Here is a 27,636-nt window from a genome sequence, read left to right on the forward strand (position 1 = left end):
CACATCTTATTTATTCCCTGTGGCCCTGGTTATGCCAAGCCACATAATCACTTCTATCCTATGATGGCTGGCCTATCTGAACTAATGGTTGGGGTTGGTGAACCCAGATCATGATGGGCAACTCTGACATTCCATGACCAGAGGCCTCGTCTCTGCCAGGCCCCAGGACCATACCAGGAGCCACACTGAATGGTATGGGCTTTCTCACTGCAAGTGGTATGTCCTTTCTTCAGGACACCAGGAGTCTGTGTTGTGAGCCTCCAAGTAAAATGCCACATACAGCATGTAGCACCTTTCTGAACACAGGAAGCTATGATGTCACCAGTTCTGTTGGGTCATCTGCCCAAGAAGCAGGTCCAGCCACACTCATCATTCATCAATTGTGACTGCCTTTGTGCCAGGACAGGAGTTGCAGCAGAGACCTAGGGTCTGTGAAGCCTGAAATGTGTCATATGTACCATTAGAGGGAACCTAGGACCTCAGTGGTAATTCAGTGGAGATAAGATAGGGACCACAGCTCTGCAGGCCTAGGGAGATTGTAGGTTGGTACTCGTTTTCATTATTTCCTCCAGGAGTGATACTGTCTCCATGTACTATCGGGGGATGGGGAGTCAGGGTGAGAAGAATGAATGTGGAATCCACGACTCTGGTACCTCACCCATGGCAGTTTACTAACAACACAGACTGTGCATTCATGTCAGAAGTCCAGGACGTGTGCAATGGACACTGAGTGGATCTGTGGACCCAGAGATAACCACTGTCAGCAGGACCGGGCACAGGTGTCTATTAATTGCCTGGTCCTTGGAGCATCACTTCACAGGACGGGGGCCATGACCATGCTACCGTTCCTGTGCATGGTGTTAGTAACACACTGGGTCCCATATGAGTGTGGGAGTAGTTTCTCCTTCTGCACTTCCAGTTCAGTTCAGTCAGTCAGTTGTGTCTGACTCTTTGCCACCCCATGGACTGCAGCACGCCAGGCTTCCCTGTCCATTACCAACTCCCAGAGCTTACTCTAACTCATGTATATCGCATTAGTGATGGCATCCAACTGTCCCATCCTCTGTCATCCCCTCTCCTCTGATCTTCAATCTTTCCCAGCATCAGGGTCTTTTCCAGTGACTCAGTTCTTCACATCAGGTGGCCAAAGTATTGGACTTACGTACCCCAGTAAATAACCGTGTGGCTCATCGGGAGAGAATGGAAGGACTTCTGCACTTGCTGTGGTGATGAAAGGGCCCTCCTCACTGGGACGTGGCTTCTTTCTCTGGTGATGCCTTCTGAGAAGTAGCTCGCTTCTGGAAATTTTGGTAGGGATGTTTGGTAGGGATGGCTGCTTTCAGCCTACTGATCATCCAGTCTTGTGTTTGTCTCTCCTTGTTTTCTGTCTCTCAATCAAGCAGTTTGCATGCAGGTTCACTGACCATCTCTCTGCCTCTAGGATCACCCTGTGCTATGAGCCAGCATTGTACTCTCTGCAGTCAGGCCCTGGCTGGCATTGGGACTCTCTAATCACTTTCAGCTTCCCTGATAGCTCAGTTGGTAAAGAATCCACCTGCAACACAGGAGACCCCAGTTTGATTCCTGGGTCGGGAAGATCTGCTGGAGAAGGGATAGGCTAGCCACTCCAGTATCCTTGGGCTTCCCTTGTGGCTCAGCTGGTAACGAATCTGCCTGCAGTGCGGGAGACCTGGGTTCGATTCCTGGGTCTGGAAGATCTTCTGGAGAAGGGAAAGGCTACCCACTGCAGTATTCTGGCCTGGAGAATTCCATGGACTGTATATAGTCCATGGGGGTCAGAAGAGTCAGACATGACTGAGCAACTTTCACTAATGACTTTGACCATTGTACCAACTTTGCTCCTGACATACAACACTCCACCTGGAATCTGATCTTTCCCCATTTTCCATCCCTGTTCCTGCCGGAAGCCCACAGGAACACGGTCTCCTACCACTATCCTTGATTTCCACAAAAGTCATCTTTGAGCTATGGGAGATGCTTCTCATCCACACTTTCCTCTCTGGCTCCATAGAATCCATCAGGCTTTCCCATGGTGCCTGGTGGCCTGGACACTTTCCTGCCCTTTCATACCGTGTCCGCCCTGGCAGATTCACTTCCCTGAGCCTTTGATCCCCTCCTCTACCACCTGCCTCAGAAGTTCTGGACTTTCTCTTTCTTGCCAGGTGGGCCAGGCCTTTCTCCAGGCTTCCAAGACCCATCCTAATGGGAGATCAGCAGTGTCTCCCCGGCCTTGCTAAGTCCTGTGACCCCTAGTTGTGAACTCTCCCTTCTCCAACTTGGGGTTCTGTGCTCACCTGTCCCCTCTTTGCCCCTCTCCCTGTGATCCTGCTCCCTCAGGAGCATCCCCACAGGCTCCCCATCTCTCACAGGACACGGGGTTAGATTCTGACAGTCCTCTGTCATCTAGACTTTTCCTGCATAGCAGCCTGGCATGTCTCTGCAAAGCTTATGATGCTAGGAACAGACCTGGTGGACAAGGGGACACACTCAGGATGTGTGAAATTTGCCAGGCAGGGGACTCCTCCTTCTCCACAAGGAGAGGAGGGGCACTGGCTGTGTGGTGTGTGTTGTGGGGTGTCATTGCTCTGTCAGCCCAGCCCTGCACTTTGCTCTCACATAAATGGGGGAAGGGGCCTCAGGGTCTTTTTCCCCAACCTCACCCTCACTGTGTTTTGCCTTCACAGACGCTCATTCTCTTTCCTATAATGTCACCATCGATCCTCGGCCCAGAGATGGTCAGCCGTGGTGTGAGGTTCAAGGAGAAGTTGATCAAAAGGTCTTTCTCTCCTATGACTGTGGTAGAGCTAAGATCAAGTACATGAGTCCACTGGGAGAGGAAGTGAAAAGTATGAACGCTTGGGAAACACAGACTGACACACTCAGAGACATTGGAGACTTGCTCAAGGAGCAGATGCCTGATGTTACACCAGAGAAACACATAGACAAAGGTGAGTTAGAAAGTCCAAATGCAGGAGGAGTAGACTAGGGGCTTAGCTGCATCCACTGTTTTTGGGTTAAAAAAAAAAAAAAGGATATTGTCCTTCCCTAGTAGTCCAATGTAAAGAGCAGCTGTTGCAGGAGAGACCAGGGCCAGATTAGCTGGGCCCAGGGGAGGTGGACCCAGGTTGGGCAAAGAATCTGTCAAGCCCAGAGGCTGAGCTCTTTCTTTTCCTCGGTAGGGTCAGGCCCTCTGACCCTGCAGGCCAGGATGACATGCTGGCGAGAAGACAACGGACACACCAGTGCATCCTGGGAGTTTGGCTTCAATGGACAACTGTGCCTCCTCTTTGATTTGGAGAATGGACACTGGACAATGGTTCATTCTAAAGGGAGGCGGATGAAAGAGAAGTGGGAGAATGACAGAGCTGTGACGGAGTTCTTCAAGAAGGTCTCCATGGGAGACTGCCAGCACTGGTATCAGGATTTCTTGCTGAGCTGGGAGAAAATGTTGAAGACCGCGGGTAAGTGAGAAGAGTAGGAGAAAGTGGTAGTTCTCTCATGGTGACATGGACCCACCCCTCTGTGTGTGTGAAAATGATCTGTCAGAGGTGAGCTGTCCTGGGAGAACAATGGCCCAGGGATGCTCTGTCATCCTCCTTCCTCTTCCAGCTCCTGACGTCTCTCCTCACAGCACAGGCCTTTGGACGAGTGAACATGGATTCCCACGGATCCTAAACATGAGAGCATCTCTGTGATCCCAATCTCCTTCTTCCTATTCCCTCTTTCCAGAATCTTCTTTTAGATGTCACCAATCCTACTTCTGGAAAACTGTTAATACCACCTCTGCTGTCAGCTCCTGAGGACTCCATCCTCAGGTCACCGTCTCTGATGTCACAGCAGGACTGAGTGGCTGTGTTGGAAACCTTGCTCCCCCATTAGCTGTCAGAGCCCCATGAGGACTGGGCTCCTCCCTTCCCCCCATCTCGCCTGAGGACCTATCACAGGGGCCTCCATGTGATGTGTGTAAACTCTCTGCACAGTAGGGGTACCTGGGTCAGGGGGGCGAACAGGCATCTGCCGAGCTTGGGGTCTGGACCAGGGCTTCACTCTTACTCTCCTTGCAGCATCACCGACCACGGGACCCTCTACAATGCAGCCCATGGCCCCAGACAGCAGTTACATCGCCTGTATCGCCACCGGGGTTCTCACCGGTTTAGTCATAATCATCGTTTTAGCCTGTATCCATTACAAGAACAGGTACTGAGGGCAGAATTCAGAGGGAAGGCAGGGGCACAGGGCCTGGTGTGAGGCCAGGGAAGGTGAATCCCAGCCAACCCCTGCCCCTCACTGAACCTCCTCATCCTGGAAATGAGCCAGTGAAGAAGACCCCTTATCACCTGAGAGCAGAATTCGGGCAAGATCAGGCCTCAGTCCTGAAAGGTCCTCATGTCAGATGCCAATGGGAAGTGAGGGGTGGCTGGGGCACGGGAAGGCCGAGGGCCTATTGATGCTTAAAGGGTTCAGCCACGTCCCCTGACTGAGCACAGACTGCTGGCTGGCAGGGCCCCTGGTAGGTGGTGTGAGAACAGCAGGCACTCAGGGCGAGGGCAGGACTCACGGGGGCTGAGAGCAGCATGGGGGCTCCACATGATGTGTCAGCGGGGAGGGGACCCACCCAGAGGCCAAGATGAGAGGGGCCGGGCTCTCATCCCAGGAGGAAGGGGCAGGAAGGCCTTTGCAGACCCAACTCCAAAGGCTTCTTCTCACAGGAAGTGGCCTGGGTCAAGCAGGCAAGGCCGGAGCCCCACAGCAGAGACTGTGGGAAGGGCTGAGGCCAGGCCTGTGCTCCTGGAGCAGCAGCAGTTCTGACTCAGTGTGGCCTGCACGTCACCAGCCTCCTGGGTACCCAGAGCCTCTATCACTGAGCGGCCCTGCCTTGAGCAGAGGTGCCTGGGGATGGGTGGGCCTGAGCCGGGGTGGAGGCGCCCAGCTGGGGGGACCAGGAAGAGATGGGGGCAGGGAACCTGGTCCTGAGAGCTCTGTGTGCTGCTGGCTCAGAGACTGGAGGGGAGCAAAGGAAGGAGGTTTGCCTGCAGCCCCCCAAGCCTGTCAGGAAGCAAAGCCCCTCCTCCAGGGACCTGCTCCCTGGTCCTTTAGGCCCCATTCAGGGAGGATCCAGACCTGAGTAAAGGGAGCCAATTGATTCCTCACTGGCTCCAGTCCCGAGCCTAAGCAGGCGGTGTCAGAGCCTGGGGTGACTCTGTGATGCAGGAAGGAAAAAGGAGATGACAAGAAGCTGCTGGGCCTGGGGTGGAGGTGGGGGTGGAGGACATAGGAGCCCCTCAGTGAGGGCGGGGCTGGAGGGGGCCTGGGTAGGGGCAGCCCCAGGAAAGTGACAGGAGTTCCTCAGCCTCCTGGACCAAGGCCTCTTTCTTTTCTGCAGGCGACGGTGCTCCCAGGAAGCGTGACAGGTGCCTCTCTCCTGCTCTTCACTTTAGATCCAGGACATCAGACCCCATGAATCCTGAGTCTGTTTTCTGGTTACACTTACACAGTAGATGCATCATCTCATGGGCTTTATCACATTTGGGGAAATCCTACTCAGCGTCTCTCTAAAAAAAAACAAACAGAAACAATTTATTTTGCCACTTTGTCCTGGTGCTAAGTGATGGAATTTCTACACTGAAATGCTCAAGTCCTTGAAGAAATCTCCACAAACAGGACATTTTTTCATCATATTCTAGTTTGTGGATACTTAGACTCTGCCTCGTGACCTCATTCTTGCAAATGATATTGCAAGAAAAATACCATCTGCTATTACAGGACTCAGGGATTGTTTCTGTGTCTGGAGAAATCACCTCAGCCTATTTTCAATAGAAGATAGTTTTATTTATGACTGTTTCCCTTAATAATTTTTCATGCTTAGTCGCTGTGTTAGTCGCTCAGTCATGTCCAACTCTTTGTAACCCCGTGCTCTGTAGCCCGCCAGGCTCCTCTGTCCATGGGATTCTCCAGGCAAGAACACTGAGTGGGTTGCTATTTCCTTCTCCAGGGGACGTCTCCACCTCAGGGATTGAACCTGCGTCTCCTGTGTCTCCTGCATTGACAAGCGGATTCTTTACCATCTGAGCCACTGGGGAAGCCTATTTATTATGCTAGTGCTATTTAAATAAAAATCTCAGTACTCCAGGAAACTTGAAGTATTTAAGATTTTTGTTTTCTAACCCCCAAGAGAGGTCATGACGTGTCACCCTTTGTCCATCTTGTGGGATTCGATGTCCCTGGCGATTCTGAGGACACATGGTCTGAGAGGACACGTGCAGCCTGTGTTCACGGCAGCGCTGCTCACAGTAGCCGGGACCTGGAAGCCACCTACACGTCACCCACAGATGAATGGGCAAAGAAGATGTGGGACATATACACAGGGCAGTATTTCTCAGCCTCAGAAAGAATGAAATAATGCCCTATGCAGCAACATGGATGGACCTGGAGAGTGTCATATTGAACGACATACGTCAGACGGAGGAGCAGAAACACCTTCTGAGGTCCTTCACACTCAGAATCCAAAACGTCGTGATACAAGTGCTCTTACTTACAAACCAGAAAGAGACTCACAGACTTAGAGAATGAATTTATGGTTGCAGGGGGAAAGGATGGGGGGAAGGGATAGTTAGGGAGTCTGGGATCAACATGCACACACTGATTTATTTAAAATGGATAACCAGCAAGGACCTACTGTATAGCACATAGAACTCTGCTCAATGTTATGTGGCAGCCTGGGTGGGGATGGGAGGGGAGTTGGGGAAGAAAAGATGCATGTATGGAAGTGAAAGGGAAAGAAGGTTAGTTACACAGTCATGTCGGACTCTTTGGGATCCCATGGACTGTAAGCTGCTAGCTCGTCTGTTCATGGAAATCTTCAGGCAAGGGAGTACTGGAATGGATCGCCATTTTCTTCTCCAGGGGATCTTCCTGACCCAGGGATCGAACCTGGGTCTCTTGTATTGCAGGCAAATTCTTTACCAACTGAGCCACCAGGGAAGATAGAGACATGTATGTGTATGTTAAATCCCTAGCCTAGCTTCTTTGTATTGTTCATTCAGGACGCCTGCACTCCTTTCTGGGTGTATATTTCCGCCTTGCTTCCCTCTTAAATGGATGAACTCTTTCTGTATGTCTCCAGTAATAACTTTGGTACCTGTTTTTACAGTTTTTGCCTCCTTCAGTTCAGTTCAGTTCAGTCACTCAGTCATGTCCGAATTTTGTGACCCCATGGACTGCAGCACGCCAGGCTTCCCTGTCCATCATCAAGTCCCGGAGCCTACTCAAACTCATAGACTTTTCAGTATGGCCATTCTGATCAGTGTGAGGTTCCTTGAAGGGGGAAGGAGAATAAATGTCAGAGAATGAGCAGTAAGAGCTAAAGCGTCTCGGCCCCAGGATCCAGGGAACCTCCTGGGCAACAAGGACAGCCTTTAGGAGACAGAGCAGGGTTGGTGTGCATAGGCCTCTCATAGCAGTGGCTCCTCTTGTTGCAAAGCACCGGCTCTAATTTGCTTGGGCTTCCAAAGCACATGGGTTTAGTCGTCCTGTGGCATGTGGGATCTTCCCTGACCAGGGATCAAACCTGTGTCCCCTGCATTGGCAGGAGAATTCCTATCACTGTCCCACCAGAAAGCCCCCGCCACATCTTCTTTATCCATTCATTTTTTGATTATCATTTAAGTTGCTTCTATGGTGTCTCAATAGCTCAGACCGTAAAGAATCTGCCTACTGTGCGGAGACCTGGGTTCAGTCCCTGTGTTGGGAAGCTCCCCTGGGGGAGGGCATGGCAACCCACTCCAGTATTCGTGCCTGGAGAATCCCACGGACAGAGGAGCCTGGTGGGCCACAGTCCATGAGGTTGCAAAGAGTTGAACACGACTGAGCTACTAAGCACACACACATTCTGCTTCCCCTGATGGTGTCTAGGCCCTGGTTCCCACCTCTTACCCTGGGCCCACAATTCTCCAGCTGAACGGCCTCAGGTTCTGAGTCTTTGCCCCATGTCTCCCCCAGGGTCTGGGTCTGTTCTGAGCAGGCCTTCAAGGCATTAATTTTCCTCCAAGAGAAGCAAGGATTTGGGCCTGTTATTATCATAATGAAGGAAACTTTGTTTCTCCAATGCCTCTGTGGAGCCTCCATCTCACATCAGGGCTGGAGTGACAATGAAGTTGTAGCCAAGTTAAGTGTCTGTGAGAGAACTCAGGTACTAGCTGGCATGGGGAGTGCTGGCTCACTCTTCATGTGCCCCACAAAATTCATCTGTTGCAACTTTGGCCCTGAATGTGATGGTATCAGAAGATGGGTGTGTGGGAAATGATTGATGTGTTCCTTTCAATTCAGTTCAGTCTCTCAGGCATGTCTGACTCTGTGGCCTTGTGGACTGCAGCACGCCAGGCTTCCCTTTCCATCACCAAATCCTGGAGCTTGGTCAAACTCATGTCCACTGAGTTGGTGATGCTTTTTAACCATCTCATCCTCTGTAGTTCCCTTCTCCTCCTGCCTTCAATCTTTCCCAGCATCAGAGTCTTTTCCAATGAGTTCTTCACATCAGGTGGCCAAAGTATTGAAACTTCTGCTTCAGCATCATTCCTTCCAATGAATAATCAGGAATGATTTCTTTTAGAATTGACTGGTTTGATCTCCTTGCAGTCCAAGGGACTCTCAAGACTCTTCTCCAACACCACAGTTCAAAAGCATCAATTCTTCGGCACTCAGCTTTCTTTATGGTCCAACTCTCACACCTATACATGACTACTGGAAAAACCATAGCTTTGACTAGATGAACTTTTGTCACCAAATAATGTCTTTGCTGTTTAATATGCTGTCTAGGTTGGTTGTAGCTTTTCTTCCAAGGAGCAAGCATCTTTTACTTTCCAGGCTACAGTCACCATCTGCTGTGAGTTTGGAGGCCAAAGAAATAAAGTCTGTCACTGTTTCCATTGTTTCCCCATCTATTTGTCATGAAGTGATGGCACCAGATGCCATGATCTTTATTTTCTGAATGTTGAGTTTTAAGCCAGCTTTTTTACTCTCCTCTTTCAGTTTCATCAAGAGGCTCTTTTGTTCCTCTTTGCTTTCTCCTGTGAGGGTGGTGTCATCTGTTTATCTGAGGTTATTGGTATCTCTCCTGACAGTCTTGATTCCAGCTTGTGCTTCATCCAGCCCAGAATGTAGTGTGATGTACTCTGCATATAAGTTAAATAAGCAGGGTGACAATATACAGCCTTGATGTACTCCGTTCCCGATTTGGAACCAGTCTGTTGTTCCATGTCTGGTTCTAACTGCTGCTTCTTGACCTGCATACAGATTTCTCAGGAGCGAGGTCAGGTGGTCTGGTATTCCCATCTCTTTAAGAATTTAGCAGAGTTTGTTGTGATCCACACAGTCAAAATAATGGGTGAGAACCATTGTAGAAAATGACCCTATGTTCCCTCCACCCTTCCACAAGGTGAGTGCACCGTGAGAAGACAGCCCTCTGTGAACCAGACATCTTCCAGTGCCTTGATCTTGGACTTGCCAGATTCTAGAACTATGGGGAAAACTTTCCTGTTGTTTATAAGCCACCCAATGTATGGTTACTTGTTATAGCAATCCCATGGGACTAAGACAGGGAGGAAGGGTGCTCTCAAAAGCCTGGTGTCTAAGACACGGGGTTCAAGTCCCCTGAAAGGCAGGACAGGCAGTGGGGACCCCAGACTTAGTGTCTTTCTACCCTTCCCCCATCCTCACTGGTGTCTCCATTTAACCCCTGATGTTCTGTAGCCACTATGGCTGAGGACTTCCCCAGGGTACATGCTGATCCCAGTACAGTAGCCCTAACACACATTGGGGAGAGGAATCAGCTACTTGGAAAGGAGAGTGCCAAGGGCAAGACATGTGAAGAAAAATATGTGACCCTGTCTGAATCCCGCAGTTAACAACCCTAGATGAAAAAACAAACCATCCCGTGGAAAGTAGTGGTAAGTATTAGGGCAACCTCTTCAGAACAGCAGGGAGGACTTGGCAAGGTGGGCATTGGCTCTAGGGTTTCCTGAAGGGGGGCCAAGGGGTGGTGTCGGAGGGGTGGGGTGGAGTGTGGTTGGGTTGGTGAGGTAAAGGGAGATGGAGTGGGAGGGTGGGGGGAGGGAGGGCAGGTTGCATTTAAAAGCTTCTGGGGAGTAGTCTCCAAGGTCACAGCTCAGGCTCCCAAGTCCCCACTTTTCTGTTGAAGCTGCTTCTGCTCCCTCTGGACAGAGTGCAGGACACACGGGCCATGAGTGTCTGAGGGTGGGTCCGGGGGTCTTGCCATGCAGGCTCCTGGCTTCCCAGCTGAGCTGCTGGACAGACCTGGGAACACCTGTGATGAGCAGTAAGAGATGAGGGAAGGTGGGGAGAAGGGCGAGGTGGGGAGGAAGGAGTTGGGGGACAGTGAGGGGTCTGGGCCTGGAGAGGTGGGAGGGGCGCGGTGGAGAGGGTTGGGTGCCCTCCTCCACCTGTTGGGCCCCCTACAAGTGTCCCTCCCCCTGAGCTTAGTAGGCAGGGGAGGGATTGAAGGGAATCCTATTGCTCAGAGGCTCCAAAGTGAAAGTCACTCAGTCAGGTCCAACTGTACAGTCCATGGAATTCTCCAGGCCAGAATACTGGAGTGGGTAGACTTTCCCTTCTCCAGGGGTTCGTCCTGACCCAGTAGTCGAACCGGGGTCTCCTGCATTGAAGGCGGATTCTTTACCAACTGAGCTATCAGGGAAACCCCAGGCTGACTAGAAACTGAGGGAGAGAATGCAGTTCAGCCCCTGGGCCTGGGGGAGGCGTCAGCTGGTGAAGGCTGCCCCAGTTGACACCTGTCACAAGGCAGATATTCTTGTGTGGTGTTTCAAGCTAAAAAAAAGAAAGTACATGATAGGGGGTATCAGCTTCTTCCCTGTCCCTGCCAGTTTTTGGTTCCCTTGGAACCTCGGGGTCCAGGCCAGAGGGTCCAGGCCCAGAGAAGGGAGAAGCTGGGGAGCCGGTCACCACTGAGGCCTCTTCAGCAACAGTCCTGACACACTGCTCACCCCACACTCTCCATGCACACCTGTCTTCCCACACTTCAGCCCCCACAGTTACACACACAAGCCCCCTCGCCATCACACTGCCCTCCATCACCCACAGCCCAGCCTGACTCTCCAGCCTCCCACACAGCCCCCTCACACACACGTGTTCCCCACATAGGCTTCATGCTTCTCACTTACACTCCTTCCACCCTTGTGCACGTCACCCTTCCTGAAATTTTCCATGCAGGTCTCCTCACACCCCCTTCCCTCTGTGCCCACCCCATCCCCCACCCCCCCACACACTTTCTTTCACACACAAGTGCCTGCTTGCCTGCCCCACTGGCTCTCCACTCTCTGCAAAGTCACACCGCGTTCCCTTCCCTCAGGGACCCTGGCTTCCTCACATTGTCTGTACACACTCCTTCACACAAATTCCACACAGAAGGCTCCCGTCTACTTCCACTGCCATCCAGAAACTTTCCCCTCACAGCCATTTCCCTTCACTCTCTTCCTCCTCTCTGGGTCCCCCAGGGCATCCCCCTCCGGGCCCTCTGCATATGCATACTGTCTTCTCCCCTTCTGTCCCAGGCTCAGCTGTCCACAGTCACACACATACACACACATCAAGGTTCCCAACATTCTCACACACCAGTTGTGGCCGCTCCCCACACATCCAGCACACTCTTTCCAGCATTCCCTCCCTCTCTTCACATTCACCTTCCTATCACAAATTAGTGGCACTGCCCCACACACACCTAAGTAGGAAATGGCAACCACTCCAGTATTCTTGCCTGGAGAATCCCATGGACAGAGGAACCTGGAGGGCTACAGCGCACAGGGTCGCAAAGAGGCAGACATGAATGAGCACCTAACACAATCACTCCTCTCTTCTGCCCTCCTCCTCTCACGCATACCCTCTCTCTCTGTCTCTCTCTTTCTCTCTCACACACACACAGTCACACTGACCAGTTCTCCCCAAGATACTGGGCCTTCCAGCTGCCGCAAAGCCACACACAGCTCGGGGTGGTTCTGGGAAGGGGCTGGCTGCCAGGACTCTGCCCCAGGGCCGAGCAGGAATTTTAGATCTCTGTCTGGGTCCTACCTGGAAACGTGCCGTCTCCTTTTTAATGCCCCAGCCCCATATCTAAAACTACTCAGTAAACATGCTCCTATTGGCATACAGCCCCGAGCCCCCACGAACAGTCGCCTTCATGCGTTGATCAACCTAAAATGAACGTTTGTGTGTTGTGCTAAATAGAAATCCTCTTTTAGTTACAAGATCAGCCAGTTCTCCCACTGTCACGTATTGAGCAGTGTACCCTTCGCTGGTATTTCTTTCCTCGTCTACTAGGTGTCTAGAAGTCTACTAGGTGTCATGTTTCTAGACGTCCCTGGGTCTGTTTCTTGGCTCTTCTCTAAAACTGCTCTCCTGCCTTCCTTCTTGCTCACCAGTTCCCTTTGTGCTGGGAATGCAGTCTAAGCCCCTGCAAGCTTGGATGGGACAGTGAAGTCTTCATAAAAAATTACCACGAACTCTATGGCTTGAAACAACCAAAATTTATTCTTTCAAGATTGTGAGGGTTAGAAGTCTGAAATCAAGCTGTCAGTAGGGTCCTCTCTGAAGGCTCTAAGGAAGACTCCATCTTTTCTCTTCCTGACTACTGGTGACTGCATGGAGAAGGAAATGGCAACCCACTCCAGTATTCTTGCTTGCAGAATCGCCATGGACAGAGGAACCTGGTGGGCTGCAGTCCATGGCGGCGCAAAGAGTTGGACACGACTGAGGTACTATGCACAGCACTGGTGCTTGCCAGAAACCCCTGGCATTGCGTAGCCCCAGTGTCTGTTTCTGTCCTTCCATGACGCTCGTGTGTCTTGTTTTCCTATATCAGTCTCTTCTTTGCGTGTCCACATTTCTTTCAAGGCGTGCCTCCTGGTAAAGGCACCAGTCTTTGGATTAGAGCCCAACCTAATCCACCCTGACCTCACCTTGGTTGGATTACATCTGCACACACCCTATTTCCAGGTGAAGTCTCCTTCACCTAATGGTAGGACTTCAACACTTTGAGCCCCTAAAATAAAGGAGTTTCAATAAACATTCATGTGATTCTCACTGGGCAAAAAAGTACAATGTATAATTGAATTCTCTGCATCACTGAATATATTCCTGACAGGAGAAAACTTCAAGTTTGTCTAGACATGAGTGAAAACTGAAAGGTTAAAATTTTTCCGATGTTGTCTTCTTCTCGTCCTGGTATGAATGTATGAGCTCAAACATCCTCTGTGTTTGAGCATTGTTTTTAGGTGTTTCTGAGGTCAGCAGTGTTCTCTGTTAGCCAGTTCAGTGCAGTCGCCCTTTCTAAGTGGGAAATATTAATCCAAGAGTTCATTCTCTTCAGTTTTGTTGTGCATGAGCTAGTTTAGAGCACCTGATAAGGGTCCATCTAGGTTGTGGAGAGTCCTTTAAATAATATCTTTTCCAGTATGCATAATTTCCTGGTTGCAAGTCATGGAACATCTAATCTTCATCCATAAATTATTGAGATAAGATTTAGAATCAAGCTTAGAATGTCTTTTTAATAATTCGATTAGGGGCTTCCCTGGTGGCTCATTGGTAATGAATCTGCCCGCCAATGCAGGAGACACGAGTTCAGTCCCTGTCCGGGAAGATCCCACATGCTGTGAAACTACTAAGCTCATGGGCCACAAATCCTGAGGCTGTGCCCTGGAGCCTGGGAGCTGCAGCTACTGAGCCTGTGTGCCCCACCTACTAAAGCCCACAGCCTAGAGCCTGCGCTCTGCTACGAGAAGTCATCACAGGGAGCTGCTCTTGCACTGTAACTAGCGAGCAGCAAGTAGAGAAAGCCCGCACACAGCAGTGAAGACCCAGCACAGCCAAAAATAAATACATCTTAAAAAAACAATTCAGTTAAACTTCACAATAATGTAACACAACAAATAGGAGTACCATAGCGTATATATTCTTTTGTGTTCAGCACTTGCCTCTCAACTCCTTTTTATGAGGCATCTATGGTTTTACTGCGGTAATGTATTCTTTATTTATTGCGTTATAGTGTTCCATTCCTGGCTATATCACACTTTATCCTTTCTTCTGTCCTGGATACATTTTTACACATTAACATGTTAGTATGTTAATACATATATTAATCTACATGATAATTCAACTGGTAGCCTCATACTTTTGTGTCATGACATCTAGGCAGTTAGCACTTGATTGCGGTTTCTGCATATGTATTAGTCTGCTAGGTCTCTAAAGAAAAACTACTTTTCTATACTCAGAACACCAAATATGACACCAAAATGTGGGTTTTAGAAACTCTGATCCAGGAACCAGGACTCCGACCAAACGTACACTTCCTATTGTACCACAACACAGACTATAACCACACACCACCAACTGAGTGGTTTCAAGTCTTCCTGGAGGTGAGGATTTTATCACATGAATTAAGAAGAACATTCAGCCCATAAAAGCATGCGGTAACTTAACTATACATGAAAGTGAGTGTGAACACCTAAATTATGTCTCATTAAATCACACAGTATATCCCTAATGCATTATCTTCTTAACAGAATTTAAAAAATGCCAACCCCCGCCCCCCACCCCAATTTCACCCCACATGAAGGCAAGTCTGATGGAAAGAATAGCATTGGAAGTTTTAACTGATTGTGAGCAAATATTTGACTTTTGCAAATCCTCAAAATGACCAAGTCAATACATCTTAAGGGCCCATCAACAGTCCTGGAAAGTGAAGGAATTCTTAAGCATAGGCTTTTTTAGCTTCTTGTTAAACCTCACTCTGAGTAGAAGGTAGTATATTAGATCAACAGCCAGACTGTCATCAAGGGTCAGTTTTTGCCACCCAGAGTTGGTTTAACATTGTACCTTCTCATAGTCCAGGGAGAAACATCCAGATGATGGAATAGCTGTTAGAACACTGGGGAAAATGTTGAGCTAGATAATGCTACCATCAGAAAACAAAAGGTTTTTTTCATCAAAGGGCTGGGAAAGCCTGAGTAAGATCTCAGGACAACACCCCACCCCACCACATCTACATCTTGTACCCGGGACCCCCAAAGGAGAAGACACTTGTCTTCATCCCCACTCCCACTGCACTGTCCTGCTGCCCACACCAGCCTCTTCTACCCAGCAACAGAGTGGTTCCCAACCCTACAGGGAAGTGTGGGGGCCCAAGACAGAGACAGAACATCATTTTGGTAAAGATGGTTCCAGTGGACAGGGACTTGGTGAAACCCATGGCTCACCTCTCCCAAGTCCTGACCAGAACAAACCTGCCTAGGAGCCAGAGGCTGGCTGGCTTCTCACCTGCTGTGGTCCCTGATTTCTTCATAATATTCATGACATGAAGCAATTAGAACTAACTGGGTGATGATCAATAGGATAATGCAAGAGACCAATCGGATGGATGCAGACTGGCTGATATCTGGGGCCATTATTATTGGTTCTAAAACGAAAAAGCAAAAGCCTTGTCAAATCTAAGAATACACCTTCCTCAGCACGTGCTGTCCTTAGCACATGTTCCCCATATAGTTACTGACTCATGTGAAGCCACTCTTCAGGTCCGGGTATGGAAAGATTAATGGGCTTGTGCTCTGTCTTTGTGGAGCCAATATTTCTCCCGAGTTGTGTTAGCCGCTCAGTCATGTCCGACTCTTTTGGGAGCTAATGGTCTGTAGCCAACCAGGCTCCTCTGTCCCTGGGATTCTCCAGGCAAGAATACTGGAGTGGGTTGCCATTTCCTACTCCAGGGGATCTTCCCAACCCAGGGATCAAAGCTGGGTCTCCTGCCTTGCAGGCAGATTCTTTACCGTCTGAGTCACTGAGACAGCAAATGTCCATCTGATTATCTTTCAGGTGGACATGTTTACTATGAGGAGTCCTTTCTGAGGAGGACACAATTAGGGGCACTTAATTCTGTCTGGGAAGGGATAAGGGCTTCATTAAGTGACATTTGAGCTGCTTAAAGGATCAGTACGACAAGAGGGAGAGAAGGCCTGTAACCATAATGCATATATAGATTTGGGGACCATCGAGCAGTGCCTGGGGTCTTGGTTAATGAGGAAGGGGGCTCCTGTGCTGAGGGAGGTGGGCTGGGAAAGGAGGATGCTGGCCAGTTCTGTGCTATGCCCATCACTGACTCTCCAGACAGGAAGTCCACCAAGAGATCAGTCACTCCATCCATCATCACATTTTCAATTACACTAACATATGTGCTCATATCCACACATGAAGGCACTAGACCTTTGAAGAGAGCTGCCACCTCCCCCACACCCCACTCAGTTACCTGTGGGCTCTGGGAGCTGCATCTTCTCCCAGTATTTCAGGAATTCCCTAAGCCAATAACTGCAGTCTCCTGTTGAAATGGTCCTGAAATACTCTGCCAGTTCCTGGTTGTTCTCCCACTCCTCCTTGATGCCTGTGGCTCCAGGATCGATGACTGTCCAGGTTATGCTCATGGTGTCAAGGAGGAGGGCTGTCTGTCCATCGAGGCTGAAGTGCAAGGATGCACCAGAGCGTTGCTCAGCTTCACGTTGACAACACAGCTTTACCTGCAGGGTGGGAGGACCTGTGCCCCCCACACACAATGAATCATCCTGGACTCTCCACAGTCCATCCTCCCCAGTCACTCAAGTGTGTCTGCACATCTAGGGGCTCATGATCTTCTGACCATGACCTGCCCCATTTTACCCATCAGGTCCACCAGGTCCCTAAGGCTGGATCCTGTTCAGTCCTTTCACAGGAATCCCCTCCCTGCATGCACTCTTTCTCTTGCTGTCTCCAGCTCCCACCCGCTTCCCATACTTACCCCTCGTCTCATTTTTGTCCAGTTTGATGACAGGCAGGACCATCCTGAGCTCTCTTCCTGCTTCTACCAGCGTTTGGCTTATTTCAGTCCACGCTTTCGTGTCGTTTACCTCCTTTCCCAGGAAACCCAAAAGTTTGACCTTGTTGCTGGCACTGTCATACCAGAGGAAAGGCTTTGTGTCCACGGAGCCCTGGACTTGACACCAGAGCTGGCCATGTCTGGACTGAGATTTGACAGTGAGGTCAAGGCACAGAGAGTGGGCATCTGTGAGAGAAAACCACAGGTATGTCTGGGAGTTTCCTCCTCCAGGGCCTGGTTGCAGAGGGAGGGGTCTCTATCCCAGATCCCCTCCTCTGCTGTATCCTCAGTCCTGCCTCACCTTTAACTGTCTGAGCTTTAGTTAAACATTTTGATGCCACCGTGGATCTTTTCTGTCCATATACTATTAGCAGGAAGATTTATCTGATATATGGTGGCTCAGGCAGTAAAGAATCTGCCTGCAATGCAGGAGACCCAGGTTCGATCCCTGGAGAAGGAAATGGCAATCCACTCCAGTATTCTTGCCTGGAGAATGGACAGAGGAGCCTACAGAGTCCGTAGGGTGGCAAGAAGTTGGACACACCTAAGTGACTAAGTATGCACATGCCAGCTTGTGAGGCAGCAAAAACAGAAGACAGTGTCTGGTTTCTAGAGACTTAAAATCTATCTGAACAGATAAGACTTTCAACAGAATGGGGAGAAGGATGCCATAGGACACATGCCACATTCACGATGGGTCCCTAGTCATCAGGAAAGTTTTACTGGAGTAGGAGGTGGGACTTGCCAGGAGAGGGAAAGCTGCTACAGGAGCACAGGCCCAGGCACCATGCCTTGGGTGGGGTCCTGGAAGGCAGGGTGTCACCTCCTGGGCAGCCAGTCCAACTAAACCACACCCTCACCATCCTAAGAGCAGGTGGACAGGGGCCCACCAGGGTGGAGCTCCTTCCCTCCCCATTGTGTCATGTCCCCCTCACCCACCAGAGCCCCAGATCCAGGACACTCACTGCCCGGAGTCTTCCTGGCTTCTATCAGCAGCAGTATCAGCAAAAGATGACCTGTGGTTTGTGCCAGTGACATTCCTCCCTGCAGTTTTAGGAGAGTGACCAGCAAAAGGTAGCCTGGGGTGTGTCTATACCTCTGTCTCCTGGCACCGCCCAAAGTCTTCAGTCCTAGACTGAGGAAGCCCTGTTGAAAAACAAGAAAAATAACACTTATACCCAGGAAGTATTTCTTAAGTTTCAAATGTAATTTCTCATTAAAAAAAAAATATTCATGACATTACAAAGCCAAATTCACTTTGAATAACTATCCTCTCTCCAAAACAGCCCTTTTCTGGTGTGAGCAAGAAAAGCCCACGTTCTGTTGGCTCTTCTGCTCATTCCTTGAACCACTTCCTGCTCTAATCTTTCTTTGAACTCCTTCCTCCCTCACCTCCACCCCACAGCCGCTGCCATCTCCTGCTCAGTTATCCCTTCTTTTCTCCTACATCCACTTTCCATCCTAACCTCTCAAACCTTCTCTGTAATGATAACGATTCACTACATGTTAGTCACTCAGTTGTGTCCGACTCTTTGCGACCCCATGGGCTGTAGCCCGCCAGGCTGCTCTGTGCATGGGATTCTCCAGGCAAGAATACTGGAGTGGGTTGTCATTCCCTTCTGTTAATCAAACCAGCAGCGGCCGACCCCACCAGGTCTGTCATATCGGAGGAGGGTGTACAACAGAGTCCAATAGTCCTGTTGGAGCCGAGCTCCAGAACAGCCGGGATTTTATTACCGTTTGCTCACCCGCAAATGGCAAAGTCCACCTAGGGCCCCGAGGAGCAAGCTCACCGCAAAACATTGACGGATTTTCCCGAGTCAAGCAGCAGCGGCCCCCTCCCGCCTTTCCCAGCCCCCTCCCCTGCGCTACCCGTCTCCAGCACGACATCAGCCGCGCAGGTGGCTCAACCCCGCGGTCTCCGGGCTCGTGGCTTCGGGGTGGCGATAGAAGACAGAACATTTGCGGGGGCCCGTCCTGGGTTCGCACTCACCGCCCACTCCTTCTCCGCACCCGGCTCCTGCGATCGGCGGGGCGCGGTCCTCGCCTGCCCGGTCCAGCCAAGGTCGCTTTCGAGCAGGTTGAAACCCCGAGAGAACAACCACAAGAGAAATCCTGAAACGCTCCTCGGGGTTTTCAGTTTGAATCGCTCTTTCGAATCTCGGCCCGACACCTCGAGGCCCCGGCTCGGGGGAAGCTCGGCCGGCGGCGTTCGGAGAGGTGTCGCTGGAGCGGGGATCCCCGGGCGGGCGCCGAAGAGGGGCCCCGGGCCGAGGTGCTGCGCTCGGGGGACGGCGCCCCTGGAGGCCCGCCTGGTCGGTGAGTGAGTCTTTGTAAGGAAGTGCCCAGGGTTGCGGGGTGATGACGAGGCTCTTTCTGGTTGTCAGTCTGGGCGCCGCCGCGGTGCCTTCGGGGACCCACGAGCTGGGACTAGGGCCCGGGCAAGGAACCACCGGCGACTTCTCCGTCCTTCCCCTGGGCGAGTTTTCAGGCGCTCTGGCTCCGCCCCTCTCTTCTCTACCATCGCATCTTGGGTTTCCTAAATCGATGTCACCCTGGCCACCTGTCCAGCTGCCCCCAAGTCAGTCCTTCATGGATGGCATTCCTTACAAGGGCAGCTCAGTTAGAACTGGACATGGAACAACAGACTGGTTCCAAATAAGAAAAGGAGTACATCAAGGCTATATATTGTCACCCTGGTTATTTAACCAGGTCCTTCTGTCCGTGGGATTCTCCAGGCAAGAATACCAGTGTGGGTTGCCGTGCCCTCCCCCAGGGAGAGCTTATGACATCCTAATCAGAGCATCACAACCCAGCCCCACAGGGTCAGAGGCATGGCCACACCACTTGTAGTGGGGAAAGCCTAACATTTAAACACGGCTACTGTTATGATCCTGAGTCTGGCAGAGAAGGGACCTCCAGTCTTGATGAACTGGGCTCATCCAGTCGGTAATCATTACTGAGAGGCCAGCTGTCATAGGATAGAAGTGACTGTGTGGTTTGGCATAAGCAGGGCCACAGGAAACAGATAAGATGACCAGCAGGGGACCAAGACCCGACAGCAGAACTGTGGTACCTTCCTGTCCTCTGCTCACCTCTGTGGTTACACAGGGTCCCCGTGGCCCCTTGGACCGAGGAAGCCACTCTACAGCAGAGGAGGGGGCCTTAGCCTGTAACTGCAGGATCCACCCTCCTATCACATTCCCACCACCAGAGGCTACAAGGCAGGACAGGGCAGGGTTGTGACTCATAAACAGGCAGCCGAGGGAGCCCCTGGATAATTGCCCAGGTGATGAGTCACCCAGTGCTGGAGTTCACAAACCAGGGCAGTGGTCAGAGGGATTCCTTTGGTTTTTCACTTTGTCTTTGCCTGTTGTCCCACCACAAACCTGGGGGTGCACAGAGACAGACGCCAAAAGGCCTGGAGAGATGAACAGATTTATTGTCTTTGTAGAAGAGTTCTCCATCTCCTGTCTTAATCAATAACCGTTATAGGCTGCCATCTCCACAGTCTGTGGATGATATGAATGTGGGAACAAAGGGTAGAAGTGGGGGTGCCCCTCCTCACCCTCAGGCCCCATGTCACACTTTGGGCGATGGGCTCCCGACCCTCCTGGGGACCAGGCTGGGAGGCTTTTGCTGGTGTAAGTCCTCAGGCAAGGGGATAGGATGCCAGTGGTGGAGACTGTGATTCGGGTCCATTCACAGGTGGGAAGGTATTGGAAGCCCTGGGCTTCTTGGGATGCAAAGATGTGGAATGAACTTAGTGAGCTGTGGGGCAGGAGTGTGGCCACTAAGGGGATGTGTCTGGGGAAGGGAGAGCCCGGGTGGCACGGGTGGTTTATAGCTGGTAAAGTGGCCTGGGAGTCAAGGGCAGGGAGTCATGTGGAGGAGAAGGGTTTGTGTGAACAGATCAGATCAGTGGTGTGTGCTTTTCAGGGGGTGTCCCGGTTCCTCCCCACAGGAAGGTCACCTGTCCCAGCCCTGCTACAGGGGTCCCACTCCTGGAGGCATGGCTGAGGGGCTGGGAGCTTAGGGATGGCAGTGTTTCCTGCCATGCTCTCCTTGTCCTCTTGCCTCCCCACCTCCCATTGTCTGAGCATTGCTATTTCAACCAGTTTGCCCGTTTGCTGGCCTGAAGGTGGCCAACCAGCCCAGCAGGTTCCAACAAGGAAAGGAGCTCACCTAAGGATTGAGGAGGAGGAGGCGTAGGCAACACCATGGCCGTGGACTTTCTAACCAAGGCCAGCTCAGGTCCCACTCTGGTTATAATGCATCAACCCCGCCTTCTCCCAGCAGGTTCACCGGGAACTCACCACGCTGCGCTTTGTGGACACAGTTGGGCAGCAGAAGCAGGACCAGGAAGCACGACTGAAGTTGGTGCCAGCAGCCCTTGCCACCTGGAGCCCCGGGGTGACCCACCCTTGGGGAGGAGCCTGGTTGGCCAGTGGAGAAGGGAATCAGTCCCCAGAGTCCTCCCAATGGAGTCTCTCCTGGGGGCTCCCCCAGGCTCCCCACACCCTCTGTGGGACTGATGTTCCTCAAAAGTTCAATGATCTGTCCCTCACCTTTCTTCTATCCATCCCCTTCTCTGGATCCCCGTGGTCCTTGTGTATTTTTAGCGGCACTAACACCTGATAAGGGGCTTCCCAGGTGGCTCAGCAGTAAAGAATCCGCCTGTCAATGTGGGAGATGTCTGTTCCATCCCTGGATGGGGAAGATCCCATGCAGGAGGAAATGGCAACACACTCCAGTATTCTTGCCTGAGGAAATCCCATGGACAGAGGAGGCTGGCGGGCTACAGTCCACAGGATCACAGAGATAGGACTTAGTGACTAAACAACAACTCCTGAGACGGGGGTTGGCGAGTCCTCAGCATGTACAAATTCAGGGTTACCTGCATGATCGCCTTAGGTCCTAAATGAATGTTTAGCATCTCTTCATTCCCGTAGGTAGCGTTTCCCATTTACAAATGTGTAAACTGAGGCATGTCAAGATGAAGAAACTAGCAGAGTCAGAATTTTGTGTAGATTCCTGTTTCTGAGGTATCTAAAGTTCACATCCATGAAACTACTTCAGGTACTAATTCCAACCTCCCCAGCCCTCCACCTCTGACCTCACGCCTGGGGATCTGGGGTGAGGCCGGGCGTCAGGGGCATGCCTGGGGTGAGTCTGGGTGCCCAGGTCCCTGGGGCCCATGCTTCTCACTCGGGGCTGACCCGGCCCATCTCTGACGGCCGCCTCTGACTTCCTCCTGTTCTCCCAGTCCTTCCTCCCTGTGGTCTGAGTCTACCAGGGGCTTCCGGGTTGCCTCCTCTGGGGGATTCAACCCAGGCTCCCGCCCCCAGCCCTTCATAAGGGAGTGTCTCCCCACGCAGCTCACCTGGCCCCACCAAGCTCTTGCCCCACCCAACCCTGAGTCCTGCCCACCCTTGTGGGTCTCTTGTCCTCCAACCAGCCTCCCAGCACAGGTCTGTCCCACACAGAGACTCTAGTGAGTCAGTTGAGAACCTTCTTGTCTCCTTTGCACCTGTTGATTCACAGAGTTTGCTGCTATCTGTGGGTGGCAGCTGGGTGACCCCAAGGTAGAGCATTGTGCTGGACTGGTGTGAGTCAGGGCTTCTACCAGATAAGGCTGTGTGTGGCAATGCAGTCACACCACTCATCAGTATCCCAGGGACCTGCAGTGATTGTCTTAGCCTGGGCTGGCGTCACATGGAGGTGGGGCAGAGCTGAAAGATTGGCTAGAGCCAAGCTTTGGCTTCTCCCTGTGTGTCTGTGTGTGTTTTGGTGGGGGGATGGGTTGCGGAGAGTCTCCTGTCAGGAGCTCTGCTGGCTGTGAGCCCCAGCCAATGCTAGGCATGGTCTCCAAATGCTGGCCAGAGCACCAGATGCTTTGCAATCTGCTGACTCTGTGCTGGGACAGGGAGCAAGCAATTCTGTGCCCATGGTCTCCAAGAGTGGAGTCTCCATTTCCCACAGTCCTCCAATGCTCCAGATCATAAACCCTCTTCATTTCCAAAATGGGAGTGAGGGAATGGGGGCATGGGGCTGCTTCTTCCAGCACTGCACCAGGGCTGGGGTGCCTGATGTAGGGCCAAAACCTCCTGCTCCTTAGATGGAATGCTCCAGTTTGTGATGACCCCTCCGTTTGAGAGTACCTGGCCAAAGGGTCCCAACTAGATCCCCTCTTTTCTGCTCCTGCCCTTCTCAGTGTGGTTCTTTCTCTATGCTGGTTATAGAGGGGATGTTCTGCTGGTTTCAGGTCATTTTCTCGGAAAGAGAGCTGTTTTGTATGTGGTTGTAGTTTTGGTGTGTTCATGGGAGAGTGGAGCTCAGGGCGTCCTACTTGGCCATCTTGATTTTGCCTTTGTGTGATCAATGATCTTTCATGTTAGTATTGTCATTGTTTTGGGGTGCCAGGAGTCATGGGCACGTTGCCATCCGATATGTGTGTGTGTCCTGACTGTTCCGTTGACCCGCCCATCTCTCTCCTGAAACTCCTGAATCCCTGAGACACAGCAATATCGAAATTAGGCCAATTAATAACATTACTTCTACATGTCCCATTGACAGGAACAATCACGCCTCTCTCACTTTAAATCCAAAGATAGAAATGGTTAAGCTTTTAAAGAAGGCACGTCGAAGCCAAGATGGGCCAGAAACTAGGCCTCTTCCCCCTAATAGTCAAGTTGTGAAGCAAAGGAAATGTTCTTAAAGGAAATCAAAAGTGCTCCTCCAGTGAACACACAAAGGAGAAGATAGCAAAACAGCCTTACTGGTGATATGGAGAATCTTTCACTGGACTGGAGGAAAGATCACAACACTGCCTTAGGTCAAAGCCTAATCCAGAGCAAGACCCTAGCTCTCTTCAAGTCTATGAAGGCTGAAGGAGGTGAGGAAGCTGCAGAAAAAAGAGTTGAAAGCCGGTAGATGTTGGTTCATGAGTTTTAAGGAAAGAAGCCATCTTCCGAACATAAAGCACATAAAGTGGAAGAGAGAGGGTTGATGCTGAAGCTGCAGCAAGTCATCCAGAAGATCAAATAAAATAATCTCTGAAGATGGCTATCCTAAATTAGAGCTTTCCAGTGTAGAGAAAAGAGTGTTCTATTGGAAGAAGATGCCCTCGAGGACTTGCATAGCTAGCAAAGAGAAGTCAGTGCCTGGCTTCAAAGATTCAAAGGATAGGCTGGCTCTCTTGTTAGGAGCTAATGCAGCTGGTGACTTGAAGTTGAAGCCAAGCCTCACTTACCTTCTGAAAATCCTAGTGACTTTCAGAATTATGCTAAACCTGCTCTGCCTGTGCTCTGCAAATGGAACAACAATGTTGAGATGACAGCATATCTGTTTACAACACTGATTACCAAAAATATTAAATCCACTGTTGAGACCTACTGCTCCCAAAAAAGGATTCCTTTCAAGATATCACTGCTCACTGAGAAAGCACCCAAGGGCCCTGATGGAGAAGTACAATGAGATTCACGTTGGTTTCACACCTGCTAACATAGCATCCATTTTGCAGCCCACGGATCAAGGAGTAGTCATGATGTTCAAGTCGTGGTGTTTAGGAAATAGTCTCTGTAAGGCTATAGCTGCCACAAATAGTGTTTCCTCTGATGGATTTGGGCAAGGTCAATTGAAAACTTTCTAAAGTGAGTTCATGATTATAAGTTCCACCCAAAACATTCATGATTCATGAATAGAGGTTGAAATTTCAACATTAATAGAAATTTAGAAGAAGTTGATTTTAACTTTCTTAGATGACTTTGAGGGGTTTTGAAGAAGTAACTACAGATGTGGCGAAAATAGCAAGAGAGCTAGAATTAGAAGTGGAGCCTAATGTAAAGATGGGACTGATTGTTGCAATCTAATGATAAAATTGATAAATGAGAGTTGACTCTAATGGATGAGCAAAGTGGTTTATTGATATAAAACCTCCTCCTGGTGAAAATTCTGTGAAGATTGTTGAAATGACAACAAAGGACTTAGACTATTTTAAGTTTAGAATAAATGTAGTTGAAAAGGCAGGAGGAGGATTTGAGAGGATTACCTCCAATTTGAAAGAAGTTCTACTATGGGTAAAACGCTGTCAAAGAGCATTGCATGCTGGGAGAATTCTGTGAAAGGAAGAGTCGATTGATGTGGCAAATGTCATTGCTGTCTTCTTTTCAGAAACTGTGCTACCCACCGAAACCCCCAGCAACCACCACCCTGAGTCGTCAGCAGCCACAGACACTGAGACAGGACCCTCCACCAGCAAAAACATGGTGACTCCCTGGAGGCTCAGACGATGCTCAACATATTTTATTTTAGAAACAAAGTGTTGTGTGTTAAGGTCTGTACATTGTTTATTTAGACATAAAGGTATTGCACACTTAACAGACTTCCATGTCAACACAGTATTATGTGCAGTGGAAATGAAAAAATTCATGTGATTCCATTTATTGTGAAATTTACTTTATTGCCCTGGTCTGGAAGCCAGCCCACAGTATCTCTGAGGTTGGCCTCTATCTACATGGCTTTTAGTCTATGTTTTCCAGCCTGGAACTAACACTCGGATGGCTGCATAGTAGGGTAAACACATGACCTACTGTTGGGATATGGTGATATATACATTTAAAAATCCAGAGAATTTAAGGATCACTTCACAGCTGGACTGCATGTTACTTTAGAAATGATCCTTAAATTCTCTGTTTCCACAAGAAATAAAGCATTATCACTGGTTTTATTTAATCCCATAATGTGGAGGAATGGAGACATACCATGACTTTTCTCCTGGATTAGAAAACAGGCATGAAGTACTTAACTTTTCTGCAATATAGAGATGTTGACTTAAGAATCACTATAAAGGCTTCCCAGGTGGCACTTTTGGTAAAGAATCAGCCCACGAATGAGGTACAGGAGACACAGGCGACATGAGTTTGATCACTGGAACAGGAAGATCCCCTGGAGAAGGAAATAGCAACCCACTCCAGTATTCTTGCTTGGGAAATCCCATGGACAGAGGAGCCTGGTGGCCTACAGTCTATGGGGTCGCAAAGAGTCGAACACAACTCAGCACCAACTATGAAGGGAACCAGTCAATGTAAAATTTTATTCCTTTGAAAATACAATGAAGTTGTTTCTCTGGATATAGGGAAAAAAACTCTGAGTCCTGTAATAGCAGATGTACTTTTCCAGCAATATCACCATTTTTAAGAATAAGGTCACGATGCAGGGAAAAGTCTAATTTTCCAAAAACTAGAAGATTGAAAGCGTTATGTTTGTGGTTATCTCTTGTTCAAGTAGTTGAAAGTACCAATGCTGAGATTGCATCACCCAACACCAAGAGAAAGTGGGAAAGAAGATTTGAAAAAAATAAAGATGTTGAGGAGGATGCTCATCAGATGTGACAAGAGACAGATGGTGCAGCCACTGTGTCATCATAACTGGTAGACAGACTTGGGATTCCTAAGGTCTGATCTCTTGGCTCTAAGCAGAAGAACAAAAGGAGCCAAGCGAAGACTGAGTCCTGAGCAAAGACTCAGTCCTGAGGCCAACAGAGCACCAGTCAAGGGCTTCCGGGGAACACAGTCTCCTGCAGAAAAGAAAGAGGTATTGGTGCAGGAAGCTGAGGAACTCCTGTCACTTTCCTGGGGCTGCCCCTCCCCAGCCCCCCTCCAGCCCCACCCTCACTGAAGGGCTCCTATGTCCTCCACCCCCACCCCCACCCCAGGCCCAGCAGCTTCTTGTCACCTCCTCCTCCCTTCCTGCATCACAGAGTCAGCCCAGGCCCTGACACCCCCTGCTCAGGCTCAGGACTGGAGCCAGTGAGGAATCAATCTGCTCCCTTTACTCAGGCACGGATCCTCCCCGAGGTGGGCCTAAAGGACCAGGAAGCAGGTCCCTGGAGGAGGGGCTTTGCTTCCTTACAGCCTTGGGGGGCTGCAGGCAAACCTCCTTCCTTCATTCCCCTCCAGCCTCTGAGCAGCATACGCAGCTCTCAGGACCAGGGTCTTGGCCCCCCATCTATTACTGGTCCTGCCTAGCTGGGCGCCTCCACCCCAGCTCAGGCCCACCATCCCCAGGCACCTCTGTTCAAGGCAGAGCCTCTCAGTGATGGAGGCTCTGGGTCCCCAGGAGGCTAGTGACCTGCAAGCACAGGCCTGGCCTCAGCCCTTCCCACAGTCTCTGCTGTGGGGCTCCTGACCTCAGCCCTTCCCACAGTCTCTGCTGTGGGGCTCCTTCCTTGCCTGCTTGACCCAGGCCACTTCCTGTGAGAACAGGCCTTTGGACTTGGGTTTGCAAAGGCCTTCCCACCCCTTCCTCCTGGGATGAGAGCCCGGCCCCTCTCATCTTGGCCCCTGGGTGGGTCCCCTCCCCGCTGACACATCATGTGGAGCCCCCTGCTGCCCTCAGGCCCCGTGAGTCCTGCCCTGGCCCTGAGTGCCTGCTGTTCTCACACCACCTACTGGGGCCCTGCCAGCCAGCAGTCTGTGCTCACTCAGGGGACTTAGCTGAACCCTTTAAGCATCAATAGGCCCTCAGCCTTCCCGTGCCCCAGCCATCCCTCACTTCCCATTGGCATCTGACAGTGAGGACCTTTCAGAACTGAGGCCTGATCTTGTCCGAATTCTGCTCTCAGGTGATATGGGGTCTTATTCACCAGCTCATTTCCAAGATGAGGAGGTTCAGTGAGGGGCAGGGGTTGGCTG

At 50.6% G+C, this 27,636-nt stretch overlaps 2 protein-coding genes across 4 annotated transcripts in view; one reads left to right on the top strand and one right to left on the bottom strand.

Annotated features, from left to right (window-relative positions):
• The window catches only part of LOC113898549 (UL16-binding protein 3-like), a 128,718-nt gene extending 124,169 nt beyond the window's left edge, over positions 1-4,549 (top strand). For 2 of the 3 annotated variants that reach the window (XM_027551817.1, XM_027551819.1), the window contains exons 2-4: positions 2,706-2,969; positions 3,207-3,482; positions 4,086-4,549. In XM_027551817.1, the coding sequence (XP_027407618.1) occupies positions 2,706-2,969; positions 3,207-3,482; positions 4,086-4,225 (680 nt within the window). In that variant the 3' untranslated portion in view covers positions 4,226-4,549. Of the gene's footprint in view, positions 1-2,705; positions 2,970-3,200; positions 3,483-4,085 lie in introns of all 3 variants that reach the window. The other variant, XM_027551818.1, reaches the window with a different exon arrangement.
• An 8,007-nt stretch (positions 4,550-12,556) lies between these two features.
• The window catches only part of LOC113898558 (retinoic acid early transcript 1E-like), a 30,133-nt gene continuing 15,053 nt past the window's right edge, over positions 12,557-27,636 (bottom strand). Inside the window, exons 2-5 of the mRNA XM_027551825.1 lie at positions 17,908-18,088; positions 16,865-17,128; positions 16,343-16,624; positions 12,557-15,502 (exon numbers count right to left, since the gene is read on the bottom strand). Of these exons, the coding sequence (XP_027407626.1) occupies positions 15,360-15,502; positions 16,343-16,624; positions 16,865-17,128; positions 17,908-17,980 (762 nt within the window). The 5' untranslated portion in view covers positions 17,981-18,088 and the 3' untranslated portion in view covers positions 12,557-15,359. The remainder of the gene's footprint in view (positions 15,503-16,342; positions 16,625-16,864; positions 17,129-17,907; positions 18,089-27,636) is intronic.

Source organism: Bos indicus x Bos taurus, chromosome 9 (assembly GCF_003369695.1).
Source record: "Bos indicus x Bos taurus breed Angus x Brahman F1 hybrid chromosome 9, Bos_hybrid_MaternalHap_v2.0, whole genome shotgun sequence".
NCBI lineage: Eukaryota > Metazoa > Chordata > Mammalia > Artiodactyla > Bovidae > Bos > Bos indicus x Bos taurus.